The sequence below is a fragment of the Carassius carassius genome, chromosome 16 (assembly GCF_963082965.1).
Source record: "Carassius carassius chromosome 16, fCarCar2.1, whole genome shotgun sequence".
NCBI classification, from domain to species: Eukaryota; Metazoa; Chordata; class Actinopteri; order Cypriniformes; family Cyprinidae; genus Carassius; species Carassius carassius.
The window spans coordinates 6,859,755-6,881,930 of record NC_081770.1 but is presented as its reverse complement, the minus strand read 5'-3'; the positions used below and the strand labels follow the sequence as shown (position 1 = coordinate 6,881,930).

Genomic DNA, 22,176 nt, shown 5'->3' with positions numbered 1-22,176 from the left:
TTTGATTCCACAATGAAAGCATCTGCATTTTCTATTCATTTTGTAGCCATCTCTTGCAAGTGATTCTGATTTTTTTTTTAAATTAAAGAATCTTTAGTTTAGGCACACACAGATAACAAGAATCAGCGTATGAATCTCAACAACGGTGACAAACAGCAAATCCAGATAAACAGATCTACTCTGAACATCACAAAACTAGATACTAAAAATTCACATAAAAACAGTAAAAATAAAATATAGTTAGAATAAAAAGTAAAAAAGACAGTTCAGCTCACAATTTATTCATGCCGCAATGCATTATCGGAGCCATGGATGAGTTTTTATTGGCTACAACATGCTTTTTTTGATGGTCACCATTCATGTGATGCTCACGCTGATTCTTGATTTCTGTGTGTCTAAACTAAAGAAATCTTTTTTTTATGTAGAACTAACTTTTAAAAACATGTCATATTATGCCAAAAAATTATGGACTGTTATCTTTTTTCCATTTAATTTGTGTATACATTAATGAAACCAGAACTCACGTATTCAGGTCACTCCATGACAATTAGTTCAAACCACAATCAATAGCACACATGATTGCCTTTGCTCCGGTCTGTATGTTATAATTCTGTTACCACAGCCCACAAAGTCTAAAGTAAACTTCTGAAGGTTCAAGATCCCAACTAAAGCAAACACTGACCACTATAATGGTGACACACAAATTGTGATTTTCTCGTTTGGTGAGTCTGCTTGTTAACAACAAGTGTCTTCAATAATGGTCAATCATGACCCAATTAATTTCTTAATTATCTCATTAACTTCAACTCTGCTTCAGTGTTACTTTTAACACTGCTTCAGAGTTTATATGAGTCCACAGACTCCACACTCAGAGTGTTAAATTAACACTGGAGATTTTGCTGTGTAGCGGCCCTAGTACTGAGCCTTGAGGTACTCCATACTGCACTTGTGATCGATATGATACATCTTCATTCACTGCTACGAACTGATGGCGGACATATAAGTACGATTTAAACCTAATGCACTTCCATTAATGCCAACAAAGTGTTCAAGTCTATGCAAAAGAATGTTGTGGTCAATTGTGTCAAACGCAGCACTAAGATCCAATAAAACTAATAGAGAGATACACCCACGATCAGATGATAAGAGCAGATCATTTGTATCATTTGTCACATATCTGCATGTTCTCACATCACATCGTTCTTGTAAAATAATAATAAGTAAATAAACATCAAAATCACTTCGCTGAGAATGAATCACCACTTACCAGCTGCCACGTTGTTGAAAATATCCTTTAGCAATTAAAAAATGCGCGTGCAACTTGAGAGGAAACGTCCTGCTCGGAGGAGTTCGTCGTCGTCAGGTGAAAGGTCATTATGTGGGTCATTTTATTTACGGCTAAATTATTATTAATAAATTGTACTAATATTATGATTGGGCGTGGGCAGGCATTCACAAAAGGGAATGTTATTACAAAAAAAATTCGAGGAAATTTTACTTTGACAAAAGGGCACTTAAGGGGCAAAGGAGCAGGTGCTAAAGTGAACCGGTTCTTTCGGACAGTTCGATTAAATAAACCAGTTGAAAAAAAAACGGTTCACCGGTTCTTTTGTGCTCGATGTAATGTCATTGGTGATGACTGCCCTTCATTCAAGCCATCGGTTTACTCGCGCTTATAACATTAGCACAGAATCAGTTAAGAATCAATCACCAAAAGAATCAGTTCGGTTCAGAAGCTCTGTGTGTCGGTCTGCTCCACGCTGAATCACACATGCGCAGTATCATCAGCTCCTCGGTTCTCGAATAGGACACGTCCGACAGAAACGGATCTCGGTTCAGTGTACGAATAAATGTCGGAATAATTATTATTTATTATTATTCTGTAGTTTGAAGAGAAACATTTTTTTAATCTTTACCTAAATCCCCATCTAGGGGTGTGCCGGTACTAGTACCGGTACCGAACGGTTCCTGGGCAAATTCCAAACGGAAGTGATCATCCCTATCCCCTTGAAGTGGGGACTTTGGAGTGAGTAGGACATGTGCGTGACATTAAGTAGTCGTTAGGAATGCACTTTGCTAAAGGAGCGACATCATTTCCTCATTATCTTCAGCTGGGATGTTCCTGTGACAGCGTTCCTGTGTCCGTCAGCAGATGTCGCTGTTTTACTGTTATAAATGTTTTATTATTATTTTTTATTGTTGTTAGCATAACCGTTGCAAATAAACATACATTTTATATTTAAATACGTTTTAAAAATGTGCTACACTGTAAAACCCGACAAGTAAACTTAACTCAAACCGTTTGAGTAAACAGATTTCTTTGATTTAAACCATGTAAGTTTTAAAACTTTGCATTCAAGTAATTAAGTGATTAACTAAGTGCTGATTGAGAATTAGTGATGAACAGCTGCTGTTAACAAACAGAAACACTGAAGAAAAGAGAAACACAAGAACTACTACAACTGACTTCAGACACAGTCTTAGATGAAATCAACTGAAATAAAATACATGAAATCTCTCAAGATCTGATTAAACAACCCCACAAACAGCATCACCAGCTCCACTTATTAATAACCAGACTGACTTTATTTCTGTCAGACGTCTACAGAAGATCTTATTGAGAATGAACTAAGGTTTAGATGTTGATTTATTGTTTCATTTGAAGTAACCATGTTAGAGATCAGTGTTTGCTTTAGTTGGGCTCTTGACCCTTGACTTCTGTCTTAGTGTTTTCTCTGGCTGTTATCACCGTGTGTTTTTAAAACATGTTTGTTATAACTCAAAAACCCAGAGAAAACACTAACAGGTATTGGTTGTTATGCAGCTTACTGGTGATGACAATCATCAAATTATGGAGCCGTTAATAGATCAAAATCTGACTAAAGATGTGCCGTGTAATTAGTTCAGTTTATTTTAATGGAAGTCTCTGAAAGAGCTGGAGACTTTGCTAGAATCGGTTTACATAAAATTAGCGAACACTGTATGCACATACATCTTTCTTTCATGGTAGCAATTAGTCACACACAGACATCAATAATCAGAATATGAACCTCAACAATGGTGACAAAAAAAAAAAAAAAAACATGCTGCATGGCTCCCAGCATGCTCTGCTGCATTTCATTTTTATTATGGTCACCTTTGTTGAGGTTCAAATGCTGATTGTTGATGTCTGTGGTGACTGATTGACGCTATAGAAGACCAAAGTGTTTGGAAAGTTCGTCATATTAACTGATTATCACAGAATCACTGCTTCTTAGAATCACTTTTACTATATTATGTAACTAATTACACAAATATCATTTCATCAAAGGTTACAGTGCAATCAGGTAAATGTTTGATGATTATCATCAACGGATTAAGTATAAAATGCTAATGGCATTTCTTCTGGGCTTTTGAGATGCAACTAACATATTTCAGAAACATGTGGTTACAAAAGCCAGAGAAAACACAAAAACTGAAGTCACGGGTCAAGAGACCAAGTAATACAAACAGTGATCTCTAACATGGTTACTTCAAATGAAACAATAAATCAACATCTAAACATTAGTTCATTCTCAATAAGATCTTCTGTAGACGTCTGACAGAAATAAAGTCAGTCTGGTTATTAATAAGTGGAGCTGGTGATGCTGTTTGTGGGGTTGTTTAATCAGATCTTGAGAGATTTCATGTATTTTATTTCAGTTGATTTCATCTAAGGCTGTGTCTGAAGTCAGTTGTAGTAGTTCTTGTGTTTCTCTTTTCTTCAGTGATTCTGTTTGTTAACAGCAGGTGTTCATCACTAATGCTCAATCAGCACTTAGTTAATCACTTAATTACCTGAATGCAAAGTTTTAAAACTTACATGGTTTAAATCAAGGCAATCTGTTTACTCAAACGGTTTAAGTTAAGTTTACTTGTCGGGTTTTACAGTGTAGAATATTTTTAAAACGTATTTAAATATAAAATGTATGTTTATTTGCAACGGTTATGCTAACAACAATAAAAAAAAAATATATAACAGTAAAACAGCGACATCTGCTGACGGACACATGCTGCGCTGTCACAGGAACATCCCAGCTGAAGATAATGAGGAAATGATGTCGCTCCTTTAGCAAAGTGCATTCCTAACGACTACTTAATGGCACGCACATGTCCTACTCACTCCAAAGTCCCCCCTTCAAGGGGATAGGGATGATCACTTCCATTTGGAATTTGCCCAGGAACCGTTCGGTACCGGTACTAGTACCGGCACACCCCTATCCCCATCTGTAAACCTAGACTGTCAAACATACACAAGTGTTAGCCAATCATGGCCGTGGGCGTAAATCCAGCTATACATACAGTCTGCATCTAGTCATAGCTGGGGGTGTGGCGAGGGCGGAGTCGGCGTGGGGTAAAACACTGCGAACATCGTGTATCTGAATGACAAAAATGCACATATTGATATTTAGTCTCTTTTAACTTTAATATTCATATACACAACAACATATTGATATTTGATTCATTTTACAGCCCTTATGTAGATGTATTCATTCAAAAATAGCCAAATTCTGTGACGTTCTGCTTTATACAGCAAGTTCTATTTTTGACTGGATTTCGCGATTCAATCGTTTCGCAAACACAGACGGGGTGAATTTATGAATGAAAGTGTAAAAGTTCTGACACAAAACTAAGTTGTTACGTGTCCACACGCTTTTTTAAGTGGGTAAACGGGTTTATGTTCGACACTAGGCTAACGTTACATAGTTTTGCTTCAGGTAGAATGATAAGGCTAATTATATATGAATGCCACTTCCTGAAACAACCTTACAGTTTTGATAGCGTTAATAATGAACACGATGTTAATATAGCCTGCCTGTGATGAAATGCCGACTGCACACATACACATGCTTAGTCTTGGGATTCCACAACTTCCCTTGATCATCCTCACAACTTATTGCTTGTAGCCATTTTGTCATCCTTTCCGACTCTGTATGTTTATTAGGAAGGATGTAGAACTTCAATTCATAATTTGTTAGTTTATTGGAGGTACAGAAAACGACACAGCAACTCTTCGACATGATTGTCCCGTGTATTTCATTTGGCGCCAAGGCAATGTTTTCCCCAAAGGGCTAAATTCAAATCACGTGACTGGGTTCCCGCACTGTAAAAAATCGAATGAGCTATTTACTTAAAAAAATTAAGGTAACAATATTACACATAATATTTTTGAGTAGTTTTTCAGGCTTGATTTTTTTTAATGGCATCTACCTGAATAAATCATGTGAAATCTCCTAAATTAATTAATCTATGACACAATACATTTTATATAATTAGGGAAATGTGCTCATTTATTTTAAGTTTATTCTCAAAAGTCTGTGATTTTAAATGAGATCTGTTTGTATTTTGTTATTTTATAAATTTACAAGACTGTTTACAGCCAATCACCTCAAGTGGGAAAATACTTGAGAAATACTGGAAAGTACTGCAATAGCACTAGCAAAGCTACTGCCCATTAAACAAGGTTTAATGCTAAAGAAGAGTAGTATCCATACCCACAAGCTCTACTTTTCAGCACAGTGGTAACGATTGCACTGCACTGTAAAAAAAAATCCCGTAAAAAAAACGGTAAAATTCCGGCAGCTGGGGTGCCGGAAAAATACCGTTATATAACGGGCACATTAAGTAACGGTAATTTTCCGTAATTCAAAAATACAGTTTTTCTGTATTTTCTTCATCTTTTAATGTTTAATAATATGTTTTACATAAATATTGTGGAAAGTTGAGAAAAAAAAACATTAAATTATCATAAAGTTTGAACACTTTAACTTCAAATAATCAGCCATGAGTGCAAAAATGTGTTTTAATAATTTATTGACCTAGCTGCAAGAATATACCAATAGTTTGTTCAGAACTGCAATTTACTAATATTCTTTGTTCAAAACTGCAACAATATACCAGTATAAAGATTATAGCACAACTGCAACAATATTCCAATAATTTGTCCATAACTGCAATAGTATAGAAAATATAATTACAAACGATCATAACTGCAACAATATTCCAGTAAAAAAAATAAGCCCAAAGGTTTAAATTACTGTAGATCACAACTGCAACAACATACCAATTCAGTTTGTTCATAACTGCAACAGTATATAAAATATATATATATATATATATATATATATATATATATATATATATATATATATATATATCATAACTGCAACAACACACAATAAAAGAATTGTTAAAAACTGCAACAATATAGCAGTTTGGTAAACAAATAAAAATTAATAATTAAAATTGTCCTTAAAACTGAACCACCTGTGAACAGATTAATTTATCTTGACAACAGATGATGCATGAAAAAAAATAATTCAACCATGAAATCAAATAATCAGCAAGTATTTTAAGTCTGTGACACTGTCAAGAATTTCTGCTAGGCAATGTAGGAAGATCTGACACTCAAAGTTTTACTCCATCCTTTCATAGTCCGCAATCTTGTCAATCAGTGAAAGAACCTTTGGACTGACTGACGATTTCTTTGTCGATGTGGTCTTATCCACTTCCGGTCCCTTCTCGGGGTTCATCTTAAAAAGGCATCTGTTGAATGAAAAAAAAATCCTTAGTAATAAAACATGGACTGTAACATATGCTGTGAATATATTTAAAATAAAAGAAGAACAATAAGAACTTGTAAAGGGCATGCTTGTGGTGGATGTTTGCTATAAAGAAGTATGTGAGAGGTTGTTGTGTGTGAGGCAGACTGAGAAGGTTGTGACAATGTAAGAGAGTGTGTTGTGTGAGGATGAGAGTGTGAGGATGCATGTAAGGCTGCACGATTAATCACATGCGGTTGTGAGATGCGTTTGCAGATGAATCGCATTCGATTATGAACAGGATATTGTGTAGCTTGTCAGTGAACTACAGCTCTGTGTATTAAATGTTGCTCGATTTGAAAACAGGTGGATATTTACTACTAATCACAGGACCGACTTTACTGACGAGACACGCCTGAAAAATGCATGCAGCCTTAGAAGCGTGTGTGAGGATTGCGCGTGAGAGTGTGTTAGTGTGTGTGAGGATGCATGTGTGACTGTCTATGTGAGAGTGTGCTTGTGAGAGAGAATGTATATGTGAGAGTGTGTGAGTGTAAGGATGCATTTTTAAGAGTATGTGAAAGTGTGTAACTGTGTGTGTGAAGATGCGTGTAAGAGTGTGTGTGTGTGTGTGTGTGTGTAGATGCATGTGTAACTGTCTATGTTAGAGTATGTGGATGTTTGTATTAGAATGTGTGTGTGTGTGTGTGTGTGTGTGAGATTGTGTGAGTGTAAGGATGCATTTGTAAGAGTTTGTGAAAGTGTGTAACTGTGTGTGTGTATGTGTGTGTGTGTGTGTGAGGATGTGTGTGAGAATGTGTATGTGAGAGTGTGTGAGTGTAAGAATGCATTTGTAAGAGTATGTGAAAGTGTGTAACTGTGTGTGTGAAGGTGTGTGTGTGTGTGAGGATGCATTTCTGAGTATGTGTATGTGAGTGTGTGAGTTTGAGGATGTGTGTGTGACAGTGTGTATATGAGAGAGTGTGAGGATGCATGTGTGACTGAGTGTGTGTGTGTGAGAATGCATGTGAGAGAATGTGTATGTGATAGTGTGTGAGTTTGAGGATGCTTTTGTGAGTCTGTCTATGTGAGTGTGAGGATGTGTGTGTGACTGCATGTATGTGAGTGTGTGTGAGTATGCATGTGTGACTGTGTGTGAGTGTGTGGGTGTGTGTGTGACTGTGTGTGAGAGTGTGTGTTAGAGTGAGTGTATGTAAGGATGCGTAAGTCAGTGTGTGTTGAAAAAGTGAGTGACTGTGTGTGAGGACACGCGTGTGAGAGTGAGTTTATGAGTGTATGTTTTTACCTTTGCACAATCTCTTGCGTTTCTCCTTGGTTTCCTGGGTATGAAATGTTCAAGCAGTAGTATGAAGCAAACATCAGCTTCAGAGCGTCGTAGAAGATGGTGATGTGGCCGTTAACTATGATTTGGTCAACAGAAAACAAAGTTCTCTGCAGTCAAAGGGGAAACTTCCGGTTGTCATGCATAAGAAAAAGAAGAGATCAGTTACACTGTGATAAACTTACTGCAAATATTAAATTGTTTTCCTTTAAATATATTAAAACATACCACACACAATTATTTTTCTGACAGCTAGTAAATTGACATGAAAAGGTCCCTGCCTGTGACACAGAAGATAACTGCTGATGCTGACTTTTAAATGCATCGTAATTTCTGAACCGTAAGTGCAAGCTGCTAGCAACAAACCAATAGGTAGTGTGCCTCATTTCTGTGTAGCCCTTGATGTTGTGAATTGTGAGTTTTCAAAGAAACACCACAACTATTACAAGTGTAATCTGTGAACATCTTTGCATTGTGCAACTCACCCTTTAATGTTGACCTTGGTTTTAGCCGCTCACAGAATTTATCTGTAAGGAGAAAAGAAGCATGTAAATGTGAAATTTTAGGAAATCTACAAAAATACAAAGAAATATACTGATATTTAATATACCTGTTCACCCCATCAGTGAGTATCAATAATCCCTATAAGCTTCAATAACAGTCTTTAATTATAGAAGGGTGATTTAAACTGTCATGAAACAGAAGTTGTGAAACTTTTTTCCCTAGGCTAGATTACAAGATTATAAGGTTATATGAATTCTCAGATGACACACTGCAGACATTGTTTTTTCATTCACAATTTTAACTGGTCAATGGTTTTAGTCACCAGCTTTTTTAAATACTTGTTTTAATATTTTTAATATTTGCTTAACCAATAGACAGATATAAAGGGTAACCAACATATATAATTTATTAAAAAGTGATTAAATACTGACTGTAACGATATTTCAGACCATCAGTGAGACTATATCTGGAATTAAAAGAGTAAAACATGCAGACAAAATAAAGTAGTTAAGTGAACTTCATTATAAAAGCGTAATAACCAGTGCTTGAAGAGGGATAACGGTTAAGTGCCCGGCGAACATAACGTTTCAAATCGCGCGTCACTTTAAGCGCTGGTCCTAATGAATCTTTTTCTAAATTCAGAATTTTCATCCAATCTCACCTCGAAAAATATGATTTTTTTTAGCTTTTAGACGACGCCTACGATTATGTATATCAAAACCGATTAAAAACACTGCATTATGCGTCGAAGTTCGGTAAAGTTGGCAACATATCTACATATTCGAACTTAACGTTAACAGATTACCTTCGCTAACTGTTAAATTCATGAGTTCTTAAACCACAAATGATAATAATATTTAATAACAGCATCGTAGACAACCAGCCAACGACTTTCCTTAAAGTCAGCCTGTTTTTCCCTCAGGGACAAAATAACGATAGAAGTTAGCCAGACTTAACGACTAACGGCACTGGTCAGCGCCAAAGTTAAACACTGGTTTAACGATTCAAAAAGGTAAACATTCTAAATGCTGGAACTCAAATATAGTAGAAATAACATATAGTAATGACCAGAATTAGAAAACATGAACTTTACCTGCTTTTTTCGCCTCAGATCGAAGATTGACAGTAAGACTGAAGGTCGAGTGATTCCTCCAGCCCCACTGCGTGCTTGGAGGAGAACGTATCCTTGTGCTAGGGCGGGAATTCCTTCAGTTCGAATATTTAAAATGTTTTTTTTTTTTGTAATTTAAATATCAGCATATTATTATAGTATTATATCACATTATGAAACGGTACTATGAGAATAAATGCGTAATAAAACACCAAACTGAGCAGAACTATTTTGACAAGCGGAAGAAGATGAAGATATCAGTTGACAGTACTATGGAAATACGATTCTTTTGCTCGAATTGATTCTTTCGGGAAGGATGTTTCAACAAACCGGTTCAAAAACTGATTCACCTGCTCTTTTATGCAAACACGCAATGTAGGAAACATATACATATTATATCAATAATAATAATAATAATAATAATAATAATAATAATAATAATAATAATAATAATAATGAACGTGAACTTTTGTACAGTTGTTATTTATATTTTTAATCTGTTAAAAAATATGGCATCATATTAATAATGCCACACACACACACACGCATACATACTGCACATAAACATACATATAGCGCACTGTTTTTGGTGTGTTATGTGAAATAAATCTTCAAAAATATTTTTGTGGCGTTATGCACATTGACATGTTTTTCATGTGATTTTACATAGGATATGTAAATATACAGTCTATTTCTGTAATTTTACAATTTTAAACTGTATTTCAAAATTACGTGAAAAAACTGTAAAATAAAACAGTAAAATTCCGTAAAATAACAGTTTTTTTTTACAGTGTGTGCAATGGAAACTTCAATGTTACAGAAACTCTTACAAATGTCAAATGTAACTGAACATTAAACATTAATAGATGGTTCCTTTCACCCAAAAATATAAAGTAGCATTTAATTTCAACATTTACTCTCCATATCCAGCCATATGCAAAGAATGCTGGGAACTAACAGTCACCTCTAAAATAAAACTGCAAAACTGAGCTTAAAATAAATAGGCAGCCTTCTTTCCTTAATTATTTTAGTTTAATCAGTTCCCCAATTCAAGCACCAAAACTGCTTAAGTCTCCTTAAAAAAAATTAGGAAAACGCATCTTGGTTTTATTAGTAAAAAGTCCTCGTTCTTTTCTATACAACACTGATTCATAATTTCTTTAATGAAATCCACATTATTTTTAATAATCACCTTAATTTTTTTAATGAAAATTACAAGACTCATGATTCACTTTTTACAGTGCGGGGGCGTTCCCAGACCAACCGTCTGTATCTATTGGCCTACTGTACCTCCAGGGGTGTCACTAGGCCCTTTTTAGAGGGGCTTCAGCCCCCCTAAACTTCTGCCGAGCCCCCCTAAAAAAATATTTGATTAATATATTTTTTATCGCTTCATTCCCCTTTAAAAAAAACTCATTTGAAACGGCGGCAAGCTGCGTCAAGTTTCGGCTCCTCCCCTTATCTGAGTCTGCTTGGAGTTAGCGCATTTTTCAATCTTCAGTGGCGCCGAGCAGAGCGAACATCAGAGAGTACAAGGTGTGTGTCGTGTCGTGTGTGCGTGCATTTATTGATAGATCGCTATGATATTACATCTGCATCGGTGCAGTTCTTTGTCATAAATGCATTGCAGTTTACATAATGTAATGTTACTGGAGCATTGGGAGCAACACGGGACGGCTCGGTTTCTCATCCAATACCAATACGTTTCGCTGCGTTCACCTTCAGCCCTATCACACAGTGTGATAGTTGTTTTTTATTCCTACAAAAATGAAGCGATTAACACCCATGAAAACATACTTTAGGAAACGATCATGATTTATTTTATTTATTTACTTTTTAAACTTTAAAACATATTATTTTATATTTTGGCATTACATTATGCTGCCATGCACAGAAATGATTAAAGACACACATTATCTGAAAGCACTAGATGGCCCAGAGAGAGAACATCATTATTATTTTGGAGTTTTTTTTGTTTTGTATTAATAAATATAGTTTTGTATTAAGTAATAATGAATCAGGAGGAGTGTACATACATATATTAGAGTAAGAGTAAAAGGGATTTGTGATTTTCTTTTAAGTACTTGATTTATAAAAGTGGCAAATTGATAATTCATGTTGTTATTTTTAATAAATAGAAATACATATAGAACAGATTAATCACATTGCCAATAGACAGTTACATTAATACACGTTTAGCTGGTTAGTTAAATGATTTGAAATTAAATAGATTTTCACGGGGTGACTTGGTGAATAACCAACCGTATTGTTGATTACAAAGGCTAAAAAGCTTAAAAAATTAAATAATTTATATTTCATTGTTGATGGACTTAGTTACTTAGCTTTCCTGGTAGCTTTGTCTGAGAAAATGATTCATAAATCAACCTATCAGTTGACCCTATGTTTACTTTCTTCACTGACAGACAAAAATAAAAAGCCTATATCAGTCAAAGCTCAGCTTTACGAGGGAAAAGACAGAGCAAGATAAAAACCAAGAGAAAAAGAGTGTGATGCTGATGAGGTGAGAAAAAAAACAGCTGCCCGCACATGGTTTTAAAGCTATTGTCATCCAATTTTTTTGGCCTTCAAAACATCTTAAAATGCACATATGCAGATCAGAGAAATCTAAATTTTCTCGGGGGAGCATGCCCCCGAACCCCCCTAAATACCTCATATTCGGTACCTCACTGATTATAAAACTGTGCCATATGCATGTTACTGGATGAATGAATGAAACTAGTTAATAATGAGCATTAGAGCATAAACTAATTTTTTTTTTTTTTACATTATAGCCTCATTGGGGGCTGAGCCACCCTAAAATGAAAATCCTAGAATCGCCCCTGTGTACCTATATTTTATTATTATTATTATTATTAATATTAATGTAAAACTATTGAAACCATTATAAGTGGACCTCACAGAACAATACAAAAAATACAGAGATAGTTCATTACCCCATTTAAAGGTTGCCGTGTGCAGTGTTGACTTTGTTCCTCTGTGGAAAGTACACGTCCTTGATGTGGATCACTTGACGTGGATCACGTTAGGCCTATACAACCAGTTTGCTTTCCTTTTACACTTTATGCGCTATGCGTGTATTTAATTTAACCTGAGAAATAACTTTTATTGCCATTTTATTTATACAAATAGGTCGTGTTTTTATTATCCGAAATTTATTTATACACTGATTATAAATTCTTGCGAGTGTTTTGTGTGTTAAGAAGAAAGACCGTATTGGATTCAATTACAATAGCGCAACTAAGCGACATTGAATGAAGACATATTAGTTGAAATAATGGAATACTGTCTTGTGATCACTGTGTTTGTTTTGGTCGTTGGTGGTAAGACATTTATTTATTTTTCTATTTTCAACTCTTTACGTTTTTAGTTTCCTTTTACATCAACTCGTAATATCTTCTATTGTGTCTTATCTTGTAGTCGCTGTTTTAAATAATATTTAAATATAATGTCACGATTATCCTTGTTCTACATTTTCGGACATTTGTTATAACTCTTCCTGAAAATGGCGTTGCAGGATTGGTGCAGTAACAGTGAAGTTCCTGCCATGGCTTCTCGTAAACAAAGGCTGTGTCTACATTAATCCAGATGCATTTGAAAACGGCGTTTTCGTTTTAAAACGCTCTCCGTCCACACGGTCTTCAAGCATTTTGCAAACTTTGTCACACCCACACTGAAACATCAGAAAACGTTAAATTCCCAGTTCTTCTGACAGGATTATTTTATTTATGAGAACCCACCATTACACGCTTGTCCAGGTCGCACACACGCACGATTGTGTGTCTGAACTAAAACCCAGCTGATCGTGTTTTGCCGCAAATAGCGATTGCGAGTAAATTTGCTTTCACCTTTGCAGGACTGTGATATGAAGAGTGTACAAAGTAACACATCTGTAACAATAGTACGAAAGTGCATAGCCCATAACCTGCACAATATCAGTATAAACACGGATTTCATCAAAGACGAGGACTTTGATGAGATCACCCAGCAGCAGTGCAGTCTGCAGATGTAGGCGGAGCTGCACGTGTCGCCCCGCCCCATACCTACTCTGATTGGTTCGATCGTGTTTCATAGACAAACTTGATAGGAAATGTGTGCGTAGTTCGTGAAGGATGGAGTTGGTTGTTTAAAAGCTACAAACTCTGTGCAGTTTCACAAAGCCTTCATTATAATGCACAGAATAAATAAATAAAAAAAAACATTAGCCTGTAAATCGCTGTGTCCCTGAAATTGTTTTGTTAAATTAAGCTGATCTTTAGGTCAACCGACGAACAACCCACTACAATGATTTGGGCTGTTATCCACAGTGAATTAATAGAATTATATTATTATATATAGAATTAATTATTAATTAAATCATTTTTGAAAAAATTCAATTTCATATCATCAGAGTATGAGAAAGGAGGTGAAAAATGATGTAGGCTATCAGTATTGTTTTAATATATATAGCATGACAAGACAATTATTATAATTATCTGTCATGCAGTTGATAAATGACACCACAATATGCTAGCCTACTGTGTCTGCTGTGTGCCATTTAATTTTTTTATTAAACTTTCATTTTCTTTACTACATTGCAAAGCATAGACTTTTTCCTCCCCTTTATTTCAGGAAAATATGCTGCTCCTCATTATTTTTAAGGGAAGAAATCGAGAAACTTTTATTTCTACCGTCCAGTGATGATTCTGAAAAGGCATACCTTTAATATGTAACAAACGCAATTTCATGGTCATCATGCTCTTATTTTAGTTGTCTCACAGCCGATTAGTGTGGACATTAGTTGATCAGAGACCATTGGTGGCAATTGTTCAGCGATCATATTAGGCTTACGATGTTTTTGGGAAATGCAGTCCAAGGCTCAAACTATTTGTGATAGCATACAATAATAATAATAATATATGTTTGCGGTGTGTTTCTGTTACTTACACGCAACACTTTTATTTCCAGGTGTGTTTGGTGAAGTGGTGAAAGTGTCCGTAAAGGAGGGAGACAAAGCCACTCTAAACACTGATACAATCAAAAAAGAGCATGACAAGTTGCTGTGGTATTTTGAAGACACTCGGATCGCTCTGATCAATGGACATCCCAACACGAGCTGTTTATATGATGGAGAAGACGGGAGATTCAGAGACAGGCTGAAGGTGGACTATGAGTCTGGATCTCTGATCATCACAAACATCACAACTGAACACACTGGACGTTATGAAGCAGAGATCATCAGAAGTGAGAGTTCAGGAAAAAGACAAAGTTTAAACAGAAACCGCAAATGTGATCAAAAATCACCAAAAAACCCAGCATCAGTCATGATGATAACATAAAATCTTTCAATGTGATCGTCACTGGTGAGTTACTCAATATAATTTACTCTTTAGTGTTTTTCTTCTTCTTCTTCTTCTTCTGAAGACTCTACTGAACTGATGAGCTGAATTTTTCAACATTAATTTAACGTCAATGTGTTGTTTTATTTTTCTTTTTTTTCAGCTGCTCTATCTGCTCAAGTCAAAATCGATGAAGAGCCCCGTATGGAGAAGAGGGAGTCTGACTTGGGTATATTTTCACCCTTCCTTTTTTATCTCTAGAAGGCCAATAACATGCTCCCTCCAAACCTGTAATTCAACACACCATGTGTACTGTACATCAAACTGGAAAGACAAACACGGCAGCTGAATAAACAAATTTAAAGTACATGATGACATTTGACATGTGACTAGTATCATTAAGTCATGAGACAGTGAAAACACATCTCTTGACTTTTCACGAACCTTTCATAAACTACTGAAATTTTGAATAATTTATAGTTTTTACAGAAACACAAGCCTTTTGGACATGCAAAAGTGTCAATAGAGTGAATATATTCAGTGAATATGGAATATAAACACACTGTAATGTTTTCTCTCACTAATGTCTGTGTGTCTTTATCTGTTCTAGATTCAGGTCTGTCTTCAGCTGCTGTAGCAGGAATTGTTGTTGGTGTTATTGCTGTTCTGCTGCTGCTGACTGTTGTAGCTGCTGCTGGTGTGAGCTACTATCGCCGCAGGAGCTCCAGAAATAGTGAGTATTACATGAAGAAACTATAGTGAAAGCGAAACATTATGTTCTTTTATGCAAAATTATTATTTGGCTCTCTGGAATACTTGATTCTGATTGGTCAGTTGTTACATTCCAGATATTTCCTGGTAATGACCTTCATGTTTAATTATTTGTGTGTTTTTTTCACAGCAGTCAAGGAGAAAAACTACAATAAAGAATTACTGCAAAACAATGAGGTAAGACACGGTACTGTAAACAGACTTTTCATCACATCTGTCTTTGATTTTACCTGCACTGACAAAATCATTTTAAAATGTCAAATAAACCTTTTTAACAGAATCTAATTCACTGATAGATGATGGATGTGCTGATTGTGTCTGATTTGTGTTTGAGCAGTGTTCGTTTCTCTAACTTTATCTTCTGTGATTCGTTGTTTTATTACAGGAGGTCCCAAAAGTGTGATTATAAAACAAGAAAAAACAAACTGCTTAAAACATAGCTGAAAAGCTGATAGTAACACTGGACACACTCATTTTAAGGCATTTAAATATTTTTGTTATGTTTTCCATTGCTTTCTTGAATTTGTTTAGATGATGTAGGATGAAGTAACTGTGAAATCTGAGCATTGAAATATGTGCAGCTAAATGTATTTATTCTTCTACATGTTAACTTTGACACCAGCTGTAATCTGTTCTAGAGTACATTACATTTAGGAAAATGTATGTTTATATTTAGATCAGCAGATGAGCATCAGAAGTAGTTATTACAATGAAGGATGGATCCTTAATCCACCGAAGCTCAACAGAGCAGGTTAAGGTTCTGGAAGTAACTTTGAAACTTATTGTTTCTTTGTGCAATAAATAAATATTTGGATGAAATATATATTTTAGGTTCACTTTATGCACACAACAATTTTAGGATTATATACCAGTCAACAATTAGCAAGTTTATGTAAAGGTGACTATAATCAGATGGTTGTACCAAAACATTATGCAAACAAATGCAAACTTGTACTATCACTGTATTAAAACTGTTGCGTTCATTATATCACAGAAGATAAATGATCCTTCTAGCTTTGTCCAATAACTGTAATGTATGTATAATATTACTCAGCATTCTGGAATTTGAGAATCCTAGTATAACATTAAAACACCACATTTCACATTTAGAGATTTCCAGGTTTAAGAAAATGTTGTTTAGACATTTGTTCAGATCAATGATTGAAGTCAGTGGATCCCATTGTGTGAATAATATGTAATGTAATCCATAAAAGCAATTGTAACCTGATTAAGAAATTTTGAAATGTAATATATTTACAAAGACTACTGTGGTTATGTAATCCAGATCACATGAAAAATCAATCAGATGAACAAGTTTTGCATCACATGGTCATTGTTCTTGTTTTCTTTTCTTTTTTTCTTTTTTTGCTTCAAAACAAAGTCTGTAATATTGCATTTCATCTGTATTTATGTGCTTTAGAATATATAAATTGTTAATGTTATTATCGTTTTTTATTATTATTTTTAGTCTTTTAGTCTAGTAGTTTTGGCTTAAATCATTAAAAAGGAATATTTAAAACATGTAAGTATAATGTTGTGAACATTTAATTTGAATTCAATAAATAAAGAATTAACTAAGAATATTTATTAATATTCAATAAGTGAGTGACATGACATTCAGCCAAGTACGGTGACCCATACTCAGAATTCATGCTCTACATTTAACCCATCCAAAGCAAGTACACCCGGCTGCAGCCTGCAGATCGAGGCGGGGCTGCACCTACTCTGATTGGTTCGATCGTCTTTAAAAGACATACATGATAGCTAAAAACGCTGTAAAGTTTTATAAAGCCTTTACTATAATGCAGTTTTTTATTGTTAACTTGACTCACTATGTCTGATTTATTGAATCAAGAGATGTTAGCTGCTGCAAGTTTACTCTTCTTGACCAGATTAATTCACAAATGAATAATTGGGACATTCTAAAAGCGCACTTAACGTTAAATTAGGCTACGTGGCTTTATGCATTAAAACTGTTTTAAAAAGACCAAACTCATTAAACAAATTATTAATAAAACATTCTATTCACAGACAAGCAGATATGAACACAGAATATGAACACAAAGCGTTTAATTTCCACCCATAACCTGCTTGTCTGTAAATAAAATGTGTTATTAAAAATGTTTACTGAGTTTGGTCTTTTTAAAACAGGTTTTAATGCATTACGCCACGTTACACGTTTTCCTTTCAGTCTAATGGTTTTCTATGGGAGGAAAACGCTTAACACGTAATTAAACACATTGTATTCTTATTCTGGACTCATCTGCCTGTCAGTGAATAAGATGCTTTATTATTAATTTGTTTACTGAGTTTGGTCTTTTAAAAACACTGTTTTAATGCATTAAGCCACATTAAACGTAGAATGTCCCGAATCATTCAGCTGATTGAAAAGAATCGGCTCAATGGTCACAAAATGGATATCGGAGAAGATACCAATTTAATATAAATAGATGATACTTTATAAAGTGTATCTCAATATTTGACAGTGGCTGTGAGACTGCACTAAGATAAGAGCACAATTATCATGAAATTGTGTTCGTTACTATAGCAACGGTTTACAGGTATGTCCTTTCAGAATCATCACTGGCCGATAGAAATAAAAGTTTATCGATTTCTTTCAAATAATGAGGAGCAGCATATTTTCCTGATATAAAGGGGAGAAAGAGTCTATGTTTTGCAATGTAGTAAAGAAAATTCATAAAAGATTCATAAAAATTAAATTGGCAGACACATTAGACTATTGCAGTGTCATTTATCAACTGCATGACAGATAATTATATGTAACAATAATTGTCTTGTCATGCTATATAAATAAAAACAGTAATGATACACCCCTTTCATTTTCCTTTCTCATACTCTGATGATATTAAATAATCAAATTTTCTACAATTATTTAATTCATAATTAATTCTTCTATCTGAAGACCTGATCGTCTTACTGTGGATAATCAAACCAATTAATTTACTATATTCGTATGTTAGCCTAAAGATCAGCTAAATTTAACAAAACAATAATTTCAGGGACATGGCGAGTTACAGGCTAATGTTTTTTTTTTTTTTTCTTTTGTGCATTATGAAGGCTTTATAAAACTGTACAGCGTTTTTAGCTTTTTAAACAGCATTCTCCGTCCTACACCAACTACGCACACATTTCCTATCATGTATGTCTATGAAAGACGATTGAACCAATCAGAGTAGGTGTGGGGTGGGGCTGCACGTGCAACCACACCCCAGGTGCAGCCCCGCCTCGATCTGCAGGCTGCAGCCGGGTGCTTCTCATCCAAAGTGCACACACAGAGCAGATGGGGGTTTGATGCCTTGCTCGTGGTGTTGCCAGCCTGAGAACCCACAAGCCTAGGGTTAGGAGTCAAACTCTCTAACCTCTAGGCCACAACTTTCCATACAAAGTGTTAAGTGACACTGAAGGATTAAAAAAAAACACACATGATTAAGTGATTAGGTGCTGATTCAGCATTAGTGAACACCATAAAAAGCAGATTTACTGAAAAAATGAAACAAAAATATAAAAAGGGAAGAGGTGAGTAAAAACACAACTAACTGATTTCCAGCCACAGACTTGCATGAAATCAACTGAAATAAAAGAAGTCTTGACTTTTTCCTCAACGATGCTGACAAACAACATAAAACTTGTTGCAATGCATGCTGGTACCACCAATCAAACTCCGTGACTCACAGTTTTTTTGGTAACTTTAGTTGTGATGTTCAGAGTTGATCTGTTTATCTGAATTTCTTGATTGTCACCATTGCTGTGATTGACACACTGATTCTTGATGTGTTTGTGTCTTTATGCTAATATGCTCATGTGTTAGTTCTTCTTTTTGTGCAAAATAACTTTCTCCTTCAAATGATCTTAACAGTGCTGAATCTCTGTCCTTGTCACGTGACCTACACTGTAAAAAAAGTCAGTAAAATATACAGCAAAACACTGTCAAATTCCAACGGTAATGGAGCGTAAAACCAAAAACTTCCTTTTACTGTATTAAATAGATTGAATAACCGTTAATTGTGAGACTGGATAAAAATTTGTTTTTTACTGTAATAAAATGTTGAAATTATAAATATTTTCTGTGAAAACAAATAAATATGCATACATTTTACAATTAAATATTGTAATGTTGAAAATGTCTGAAAACCGTAGATTTTACGGTATTATTTGAGTAAAACTACATCTTTTGGGGTTGTGCACATTGGAATTCACAGTATAAATCTGTAGATTTTTAAGCAAACAAAAACATCAATTTTTACAGAAGCAAGATGTTAAAAAATAAGAGACAGAGTGAGTGTTCATCACTGTTCTTCATGTGTTTGTTGTAACAGGTGAAATTAAGTCAGTGTCAGTGAAGGAGGGCGAATCTGGTACTCTACACACTGATCTCTCTGAAATACAAAGAGATGATTTGATCCTGTGAATGTTTGGAGACCATGAAACAATCCATAAACCATGAAATCCATAAAACAGCCAAACAGTTGTATACAAATGATGCTGATGAGAGATTCAGACACTGACTGAAGCTGGATCAGACTGGATCTCTGATCATCACAAACACCAGAACCACAGACTCTGGACTTTATGAACTGAAGATCAGCAGCAGCAGACACATCATAAACATAAAAATAATGTTTCGTTTTGATTAAAAGATAACATTAAACATCAGAGAAACCCTTAGAATTCAGATTTGTATTATTATTATTATTATTGTACTCTCATTATACCATTATGTAGCCTCTATTACAGTTATTTATGCATTTATGTTTTGAGCTGCGCGTGTTGAAGATGAACAGTAGAATGAAGCAGTAGGTTTTTAATAAATGGGATTTAACTCATCGTTTATCTCATATAGAATATGCTTCTTTATTTATACAACATAGCGTTAACATTACAACTTATATGCTGTCTGCACTGAATGCACATGAACGTGTCTGCACGGCTCTGAGTGAACTCCTTTTGTCGAAGCATTCTTCATGCAGCTAAACTATAAAGATTCACAGCACTTTATTACAACAGTGTTCTCATTATAATGTTATGTATACAACAGTTCCAGTCATAATTATTAATATTCTGCATTGTGGTTTGTTCTGCTCGTGCTGTATGCTGAAGAGATAATGACCAGAGTACAATGAAACAATTACAGCAGCACAACTCAAGCAAACCCATTTTAAATGAGATAGTAATATATACTCAATATATTTAAATCAGCCATTATATTATGAAATCAATACTGATCGAAAAAATCCAGTCTTTCACTCTGTGTTAATTTGAGTCTTGTTAAAGTTTTAAATGATATGTTGTATTCTTTGATTATAATCTTGTTGAATGATCTGTTGATGCAAGTTGTTTGCTTACATTACAAAATGTTCCTTTTTATATGCTATAATACATACTTAGATTGAATGCAGCTGCTAGAGTTCTTAGCAGGTCAAGAAAATATGATCATATTACCCCAATTTTACAGTCTCTGCACTGGCTACCTATTAAGTTCCGTATCAGTTATAAATTATCACTACTTACCTATCAGGCCCTAAATGGTTTAGCTCCTGCGTACCTAACTAGCCTTCTACCACGCTACAATCCATCACGCACCCTAAGGTCACAAAACGCTGGACTTTTGGTAGTTCCTAGGATAGCAAAGTCCACTAAAGGAGGTAGAGCTTTTTCACATTTAGCTCCCAAACTCTGGAATAGCCTTCCTGATAATGTTCGGGGTTCAGACATACTCTCTTCTGTTTAAATCTAGATTAAAAACACATCTTTTTCGCCAAGCTTTCGAATAATCTATCTCTTAAAGTGTGACTGCAGTTGTATCTGATCAAATGCGCATTCTTATTCTTTATCTTGGGTTAAACTAATTAATTTTACTTTGTTGGATCAGCAGCTATGCTAATGATGTCTCTATTTTGCCACGGGATTTACATCCTGTCATATGCACACAAACTGAAAGTCACTACTTTTTAAGTTACTACTAAATATTGTAGAAACGTAATTTTCTGTAAAGTTGCTTTGTAATGATTTGTATTGTAAAAAGTGCTATACAAATAAACTTGAATTTAATTGAATTGAATTGATAATGAAACGCGCTGCAAACCACACTGTAAAACCCGACAAGTAAACTTAACTCAAACCGTTTGAGTAAACAGATTGCCTTGATTTAAACCATGTAAGTTTTAAAACTTTGCATTCAAGTAATTAAGTGATTAACTAAGTGCTGATTGTGAATTAGTGATGAACACCTGCTGTTAACAAACAGAATCACTGAAGAAAAGAGAAACACAAGAACTACTACAACTGACTTCAGACACAGTCTTAGATGAAATCAACTGAAATAAAATACATGAAATCTCTCAAGATCTGATTAAACAACCCCACAAACAGCATCACCAGCTCCACTTATTAATAACCAGGCTGACTTTATTTCTGTCAGACGTCTACAGAAGATCTTATTGAGAATGACCTAAGGATTAGATGTTGATTTATTGTTTCATTTGAAGTAACCATGTTAGAGATCAGTGTTTGCTTTAGTTGGGCTCTTAACCC

At 34.9% G+C, this 22,176-nt stretch overlaps 1 protein-coding gene across 1 annotated transcript in view; it reads left to right on the top strand.

Annotated features, from left to right (window-relative positions):
• Positions 1-16,046, top strand: part of LOC132160320 (uncharacterized) — a 219,821-nt gene extending 203,775 nt beyond the window's left edge. The window contains exons 4-6 of the mRNA XM_059570088.1: positions 15,464-15,586; positions 15,755-15,801; positions 16,010-16,046. Coding sequence (XP_059426071.1) covers positions 15,464-15,586; positions 15,755-15,801; positions 16,010-16,027 — 188 coding nt within the window. The 3' untranslated portion in view covers positions 16,028-16,046. The remainder of the gene's footprint in view (positions 1-15,463; positions 15,587-15,754; positions 15,802-16,009) is intronic.
• The last annotated feature ends 6,130 nt before the right edge of the window (positions 16,047-22,176 follow it).